The sequence below is a fragment of the Pantherophis guttatus genome, chromosome 6 (assembly GCF_059756535.1).
Source record: "Pantherophis guttatus breed Tessera chromosome 6, ASM5975653v1, whole genome shotgun sequence".
Taxonomy (NCBI): Eukaryota; Metazoa; Chordata; class Lepidosauria; order Squamata; family Colubridae; genus Pantherophis; species Pantherophis guttatus.
The window spans coordinates 31,551,698-31,560,582 of record NC_142068.1 but is presented as its reverse complement, the minus strand read 5'-3'; the positions used below and the strand labels follow the sequence as shown (position 1 = coordinate 31,560,582).

Genomic DNA, 8,885 nt, shown 5'->3' with positions numbered 1-8,885 from the left:
TCTTTCATTCATTCTGTATTGTCTCTTCCTTCCTTCCTTCCTTCCTTCCTTCCTTCCTTCCACAATTTATCTATCATATAAAGCATACAATGGTTGTCATGCAATGATTACATCATAATTGTACTAAATTATTTTGACAGCAGTTGGTTGATAAAGCTTACTCAAAATTCATCCTAAAACATCAGAAAATCAAGAGTATAGTCATTCAATGTTTCAGATTTTATGAAAGCTTGATATTCCAGCATATGTGAAAATCACCCACAATGCAAATTGACCATACAACTTACATGTCAATCTTAGAAAAAAGTTAAATGATCACTCTTTTGCAAAAACATAATCTAAAAAAAAACCAAAAAAAACAGGTGGATGTGAAAGCTGGTGGGAACCAAGGATTATGAAACTAAGTACTAAATACATTGGCATCTCTGGGAACTTACGCCACAGACCATACTTTACAAACCACCATGATTGGATTTAGTCAATACATGCCCAAATCCAACAAACAGACTGCACTATGGCTTAGTTTAATGCCTCTGTCCATACTGTAAACAGTATGTATTTTATTCCGTGTTTGTGTGCAATCTGTACTGTGTCACTACCATACTAGGAATTCCTTGGGTTACAACAAGAAGTTATTCCTTGAAACCTTTCTGAGATCCTCCACTGCCATAATGTGGGATTCAATATAGAGAGTGCCTATTTTTTTTAACTTTTAAAAATTATTATAGTTCAATATGGAGAGCTCTTCCTCATGACTCAACACAATAAGGAACCATCAGGAATGAAATCTGCTTTCATGGCAGAGCTTCAGGAGTTCAGTTCTAGGATGCCAATTGCTAAAACAATTAGCAGTCTATTTCTCTTTTGGAGTAATTGTCCTTGTTCTTGGACTTTAGTTGCTCTCCCACCAGGGCTATTTCCTTGTCTCACAAGTAGTATGACAGGAACATTGCATACCAAAATAAGAAACAGGTTAGTTTACACGTTGGTTAACTCTTGTACTCTTACATAATATAAATCACTTATTTTTTCTGAAACCAACTCTGATTCAAAATCAATTTTAAATGCCAGGGATGAAAGAAGTTTAGTCTAAGAACATTTGAAAAAACTATAAATTTTGAATCTTTTGTGATCTAAACATGAACAAAAAGAAATCTCATTTAGCATTAATACTTTTCATATGACCAACCACTACGGTCCAGCTTCCCAAATTCAAGATTAGCACGTTAAAGTATATGTTAGTATGTGTCTTAAAACAGATGGAAACTATACTGCATGTTTTGTAGCATAGGATATGAATGCTTAAGATGGCCTTTAAGTATTGCTAATTAGAATAAATTCTAGGAAATACTGATTAGTAACTGATACCAAAATTGGCTGGCATTACTTCAATAATCCACTTTCTTCAGTTATATCCTATTAAAAGTTTCTGCTGTTATTATTAATGTTCCTTTTCTACAGTGAGTTACATCCAAAAGTTACATATCCATCTGCACTCAGTGTTCTAAACCCTTCTGTTTTTACATCCACCTACTCCTTCTTGCTAAAAATATATTTTCAAAAAAACATTAAAAAAATCACAGTATTAAATTGAAACTCATTCAAAGGAAGCAACATATATCTTGTAACTTTCAGCCTCTTTCTGGATCTCTGGGTACAAATTAGTAAAAGATGAATGGAAATGACAGGAAGCTAAATTAGAAATTAAACAAGCAATATATATCTAGCACAACACAATAAGCTATAGGTTATTAGTTATGAAGCCAAAAGCAAACCACATTATGGCAAACTATGTTATATGTGAAAGTAACCCTGTAGATTTTGCTGCTGCTGTTTCTTTTCACTCCACATATATTTTAGGTGATATAACTGCATGTGAAATTATACTAAAGAAAATTTAGTACAGGTCAGACCTTACTGATACCTAAAAGTTTTTTTCTAACATTCTAAATCCATTTTTGTTAATTGTGATAGTACATTACTGAAAGAAAAAAATCTTATTGAATATATTGAAAAGCATTTTCTTCAGCTTCAGATTTCTTTATTACTTTGTCCTGAATAGATTTGTCTGAAATATGATCTATAGGAATGTAGAAAGCTGTTCTATTCTGTTATTAATCATTGCTAGAAATCAAGGACAAAGGAAGGAAAAATATAATTATAGTGGCATTAACTGTTCTTTCTAAAAAGGAATTTTGATTCAAAAGCCCATTTTAGTGCCAACAATTGTGCTAACTCTTATAATTAAAAGTGGATTTTAGTCAACCTAATAGCTAAATCAGAAGCCATTGTGGTTTATAAGCTATACTTATAGCTTATAAGTATACTTTTATATACCTTTTGCTATGTAAATTCAACCATTTCTTCAATAAACCATAATTAAGCCAACCATGGCTTAGTGCAGTTGAGTTACTAGTTTGAGGAATCTTTAATAAAGCAATTTCCATAGAGCAATTTTTGTATTTTACCTCCGTGTCTATAAAGTACATTTATTATATCTGGCCTGCAAATTTCAGTGCATCCACAAGATGGCCACAAAGAATTACTTAAACAGTTAATTCATAGCCATAATCTGGTTGGTCCTACGGATATTTCCAGTCCAGGCATAGTGGCTTATGTCCCATCAAGATTTTCTCCATGATCAGTCTCTAACCTGTTCTTTCAGGTTTTCCAATGATATGCTCATTGCCAATGTTACTGAGTTGATCCATCTTGCTGATGGTGGTCCCAAATTTTCAAACTTAAAAAAAAAATATTATTTGGATTATAATTTAGATGCCATTCAAAAATCTTTGGTAACCAGAAAAATCAACAATGTTGCTACAATTATAATTGAAACATTTAATTACAGTTACATGATAAATTTAAATACAACTAAATAAATGTACAGCTAGATGTTTGCTCATTTAAGATATTTTAAAGAAAATCCTTAATTCTCTCTTTCTTGAAAAACCCATAATGTACCCAAAGTAGGATAATTTGAGTCTGAATGCAGGCAGTTAGTGTGAAAGGTTTTTTTTTTTTATAATCCAATCAACAGCACTTTTCCTCCCTGGCACCTAATCACAGCACAGACGGGCCTGGCAAATAACTTTTTGCTGTCTCCATGATGCCACCTTCATCTCATTCCCAATCCAGGAATGAGCTAGGCTGACCTCATCTTCAGATGTACAAGTGTTAAAATAATATCTTCCTCCTTATTTCAACATTATTTCACAACAGTCTCCAGAAACATCTTGGCTGGCTTCCTTACCCAGAATCAGCCAATTGGAAGGACCTGTAAAGGAAATATAGGATACAGTTCAGCAAACAGCCTGTATATTTCTCCGACTGGGGCCAGGCAGTTTGGATTTAGGCAGCTAATTTGTTATAGTGATTAAGGTAGCAGGCTGGACCCTGGGAGGCTGTGAGTTCTAATCCCAACTCAGACATGAAACCAGCAGGATGACTATGGGCCGGTCACTCTCTCTCAGCCTTAGAAAGCAGGCAATGGCAAACCACTTCCGAAGTCCTGCCAAGTAAACGCAGGAACTTTTTCCAGGCAGTCGCCATAAGTCAAGACTGATTCGAAACGACCCATCACTAATATAGAAATGCCCAATTAAGAGCCTCATGCGTTTTTATAACCTTCCTTCGTCATGATACCGGTATGTACCAGCCTTTGCCGAAAGAGCCGCTCCCCTCTCCCAGTTTCTTCAAAACTGCTTCCATTTTCCAAATCAACACTTGTTTTGATATGCAGAAAGCACCGATTCTATACTGCGGTTTAGATCTGGCTCTGACGCTGGGCCCGCATCAGATTGAGTAACGTCTGACAGTTCCGGCCGCTCTGACTTTCTCTTAGTCACGCCTAACGGAAAAGATAAGGCAGTTGCCTTCTCCAAAGGGCAGGGGGGGGTGGGGGGCGGGATGCATCACCCTGATAACCCCCGAGCCCAGCCGCTCACTTCGCCGGGGAAAGGGAAGCCGAAAGAGTACGCATGCGCGCGCGGCGGCCGTGCCCTGCCACCCGCCCTCGAGCTTCCAACCAATGACAGAAGAGAAGAGCCCGAGACGGTGGGCGTGGCCGCGGTGGTTAAGGGCTCTGCCCGTCAGTACCGCGACGGGGTAGGTCTACGCGGTTTTGTACACAGTCCGAGTGCGTCGGGGCGCGTGCGGAAGCCGTTTGGCCTTTTCTCTCGGCCGCGCGGCGGGTGGCCCCCGGCTATGGCTGCTGGCGAGGGGGCCGACGAAGAGGTGCGAGTGCTGCAGACTCTCCGCGGAAAGATTTGTGAGTCACTGGGAGGGGTCGACTATCCGCAACCGCTTCTCTGTGTGTATTTATGTATGTATGTACAAGTCGGTGACCAGAGAGAGAGAGAGAGAGGCGGAAAGAGGGAGAGGGAAGTCCGCGTGAGGGCGGAGGTCGGAGACAAGACTGCAGAGCCGGAAGGAAGTGCCTGTGCCTTGGAGCGGCCTCACTGACTCATCCGCCCCAGCCCTCCAACCCCTGCTGCTTCCCCGGGTGCTGTCGGCGGGTGTGTGCCTGTGTGTAGGAGTAGATTAGTCCGCCTCGTGGCGAAAAGCTACAGGCAATTGGGGTGGAAGGGCAGTAATTGTGATTAATTTACTTCTTGTTGTCCCTTCTGGTTTTGATGGGTTGCTTTTACCCCTCTTATTGGAGGTTTTATATATATATATAAATATATATATATATTGCATGGATTAAACCCTCTGGAAAATAAAAATAAATAGTAGGAAAGTGTCGTGAGAGAAATCAATACACGCACCCCTATAAAAAAGAGAGAGGACTGACTGAAGGTTGAGAGTTGAAGTAAAAATAGAAGGGACTTCCAAAAGGAAGATTTTTTTTTTTTGCACAGGGATAGATGATGTGTGGGTATAACATTACTTTTTATCTGGGAACCGGGAGGCTTGTAATCCATTAGGATCTGAGAGCATCAGGGTGGGAAAAACTGGCATTGTGAAGTAAATGGGATATTTATGTAAGTTTTGGAACGACTAGTTATTTGGTAAAAGGGATGCAGAAGTTAAGCAAGGCAGTCCACTTTTTCTCTTGCCTGAAGCTAACTCTGTTACTTGAAAGCTTTTATTACATGTTACATTTAATAGTTGTTTCCCAATTCTGACTTTTTATGTGGAAACTTCTGTGTAGTAACACTTAATGTTTTAGGTGAAGTTTAATTTGGCTTTACAGCAAGGTAGGCTTATATGACAAATCCTTGACATTTCTCTTCATAATTAAGTTTCCAAGGGGTTAATTATGTTAAGACTATTGAACAACAAGTTGTATTTTGACAGACTTAAAAATAACATTTAAGGCTTAAAAGTAACATACCAAAGAATACTTACTAACAAATCCTATATAACATTAACACTCTAGGTTGTATCATATCAAAACAATATTTGACACCTATAGTCCACATATTAATGCCATTGCTATCACCTGATCTTTATAATAGATTACAACTGGATGTGATAGAGAAATGAAAGAGTGAATGTGATGTAAAGCTGTAACTAGACTTGCAAACCAACTGCGTTTCTAGTAGTATAACAAGATATCCTTGATGACACATTAAATGCCAAGAGAAACTACTGATTTAAATTGAGCTTACCATTGATAAGTCTTCATGTATTTGGTAAATGGTGTACATCTGATTGAATGGATGTAGCCATCACTACAATAGTGTTTAAATCATATTTTTATGTGTAAGAAACTTTATGTACAGATATATAGAAATGCAGCTCCATGTCTTAGAAATTATTAGAACAACTATAAATGAAAAACATCAGTGCATATCAAAATTTGAAAATGACATACTGGTATATGACATCTACAGTACAATTACATGTTCTTAATAAATTAATTAAATAAATTGTCCTTAATAAATTAATTAGCATAGTTCAAAATGTATCTTCTGAAACTTTTGTAGAAATCGGATTTTTACTTCCACATTCCAAATTTAATTTATAGCTTGGAATAGAAGTATCACTTTTCCTGTTTTCACTCCAATTCTTAGATATTTTTAATCTTTGAGAAAAGAATACAAATTCATGCAAATATTCTTTCTGTGCCTATCGAGAAAGATCTCTGAGTGAAGGAATGAGACCAATTAAATGCCTGTGCAATAGTCGAAAAGGATTCGACTAATGATTTTTATCAATTCATAACAATGAGCTTCTCTAACATCTTACCCTTAGCCTGAAATTTATTCTGAAAAATAAATTGAATTGCATACCTATGTTTGATAGGTAGATAACAGTATATTTGTTTAGGAAATTCATTTGTATTGATTATAATTTTAATATGTTAAATAGTTATAACTGTAACCATGACATTTTAATGAAAATGTTAGCATTTATAGATTTTAATTTCAAAAAAATTGTTCTTCTGGATAAAAGAGACTTGTTTGACAAGAAACCTTTTTATGTAGTTTATCAGGAAATTTTATAAATGACCACAGTATGGGAGGAGAATGTTATATTTATTATTATTATTATTAAACATGATATAACACTATCAAAATGGATTGAAAGTTAATGTTGCTGGCAAAGGGACATCTTGAGGGTAGAAAATATAAATTATAGTCTGAGATATAAGGAATAGAAAAGTGATATGTTATGAGTCAATTTTAGGGTAACAGGAACAAACAGGATGTAGTGGTTTTGTTGAAATGGGAGGAACTGAAGTACTTTCATGTAAGTCAAATGTAACCCATTTCCTTTCTCATGCATTTGAAATAATTGCAAGAAAAATATTTTCAATGAAAATTTATTTTGCAATATAGTCTTCTGTTCTAGATTTGGTTTAAAACCATGCCTGCTTTCAACATTTTACTATTTACAGTGTATATTACACTTTCAAAATACAGGCTAGCCAATGGTATTTGATTTTACTTTTATCCCAATCAAAATTTGTGCTGTATCAGTTTTTCATTGAGATTCTAGATTTAGTTTTAAGGAATAAGAATAAGATTAAAGCATATCCCAATTCTTACAAACCATTTTTTAGAACTATTGCATTTCACTCTGCTTATGTATTTAATAAAAACTAATGAAGTATTTAATTTCATATATGTATATGTATGTTTTGGGGCTTTGGAATATATTTATACATGTCTGACATTGGATAACGAAAGAATTTATACTTCAACATGCTTTGCATGCTAATAATATGATTATTTTTTTTAAAGGTATTCTTTTTCTGTTTTATCTCCATTTAATATTTGTTAGTGTTGTGTAACAATCTAGATTTGAAGGGAGAAATGAGATATGATGCCTTCACTATCAAACGTGCCTTTTTCTGGCCACACAAACCAAGAAGAAGCATTTTTAAATGATTTGCTTAATTAATTCACCGGCATGTTCATTTATTTTTTTTTCCAAGTTGAATTCAGATCGCTACAAATCCCTAGTATTTGTATAGTGTCTTTGTAATTTTTTTTAGATAATAAGATTATTGAGATAATAGGTTAAGTTTCTTAAATACCTCTAAGAAACTAGGGTTACCTTACTTGTAGATGTCTTAATACGGGGCTGTACACTTGTCCTTGAAGTAGATTTCTGAGAGGTTTGCTTCTCAAAATAGTTGAAGTATGAATGAAAATTAGGTGAGATTTGGATGAGATTAAAATATAATGTATAGTAGGCTAAATTAAATGGAGTTCTATAATGTGATTGCATTTTTCTCAATCTTGTGACTTTCTTATATGTGTTTCCTAATCATACAGGCTGGGATTTATGGAAATTGTGTTTCACCACAGGAACTCCAAAATTGTGGTAGACTAATTTATAGCAATACATACAATAATAATGTTTACTGGCTATTTTCAGTGTGCTGTTATTTTTTTAACTTGATGAGAATAAAGGCATCTCAACATTTCATTTGTAAATTGATTGTACCATGATTTTCTTCTACACAGAATTAAAAATATTTCATTTTGTCATTAGGTCAAGCCAAAAACTTAGTGCCATATTCAGGACCAAATAAAATGAGAGACTGCTTTTGTACAATCAATTTGGATCAAGAAGAGGTGTTTCGTACTCAAGTGGTAGAAAAATCTTTAAGGTGAGCTTCTAATCATACTGGCAGTTTTACTAAAACTAAGCCTTAGTTAGAAAGTAAACCTTAGTTAAGTTAGAAAATTGAAGGGATATTTTATTCATTATATTTATCTATAGTATTAATATATTGTTGATTGTCTAAATATATCACTTAGTGTAGTAGATGTTCATCAGAGCATTGTATTATGTTTCTATTAATTGGAACTGAGGATACAGAAGGAATAGAAATGTGCAAAATTTGTTGGTCCAGGAACAGTCTTGGACAACTCAATTTCTTCCTGGACCATAAAGTCATCAGAGTTGGCTTGGTAGACTCTAGAAGTAAATCATGGATTGGAAGGAAGCCTTGAGTTAGAATAATCTCATCTAGCTTCCTTAGTCCACATCTCTGGAAGATGACAATCAAGCCTCAATTTAATAATTCTAGTAAAAGAGTCAACCACTTCCTACGGCAAGCCTGTTCCACTGCTAAACATCTGTTAATGTAAATGTTTTTTCTTGATGTCCAGTTGAAGTCTTGCTTCTTTGTAATTTAAAAACATAATTTCTTATCTTGCCCACTAGTGCAGCACAGAACAAGGCTTCAGTTATTTGAGAACAGCTGTCCTATCTTCCCACAGGCATCTCTACTTCATACTAAACATATTCAGCATCTCTAACTAGAATATTGCCATAATGGAAAAACAGTATCAGGGAAACTGAATCGATCAATGCTGGCGGACTATTGCTGGATACTACAGCAAGATGCATTGGACTCTGAGTACAAACAAAAATCAGCAAAACACTTTTGGCTTGATATCAGAAACATGCAATTAAAAAAA

At 35.3% G+C, this 8,885-nt stretch overlaps 1 protein-coding gene and 1 long non-coding RNA gene across 2 annotated transcripts in view; one reads left to right on the top strand and one right to left on the bottom strand.

Moving 5' to 3' along the window:
• Positions 1 to 2,548: 2,548 nt before the first annotated feature.
• On the bottom strand, positions 2,549 to 3,393 carry LOC117678340 (uncharacterized). The gene is made up of 2 exons (XR_004594998.3): positions 3,254 to 3,393; positions 2,549 to 2,740 (listed from the first exon to the last, which is right to left on the bottom strand). It is a non-coding gene; the product is annotated as an uncharacterized LOC117678340 (long non-coding RNA).
• A 647-nt stretch (positions 3,394 to 4,040) lies between these two features.
• The window catches only part of RASA2 (RAS p21 protein activator 2), a 42,862-nt gene continuing 38,017 nt past the window's right edge, over positions 4,041 to 8,885 (top strand). The window contains exons 1-2 of the mRNA XM_034439326.3: positions 4,041 to 4,270; positions 7,951 to 8,068. Coding sequence (XP_034295217.1) covers positions 4,207 to 4,270; positions 7,951 to 8,068 — 182 coding nt within the window. The 5' untranslated portion in view covers positions 4,041 to 4,206. The remainder of the gene's footprint in view (positions 4,271 to 7,950; positions 8,069 to 8,885) is intronic.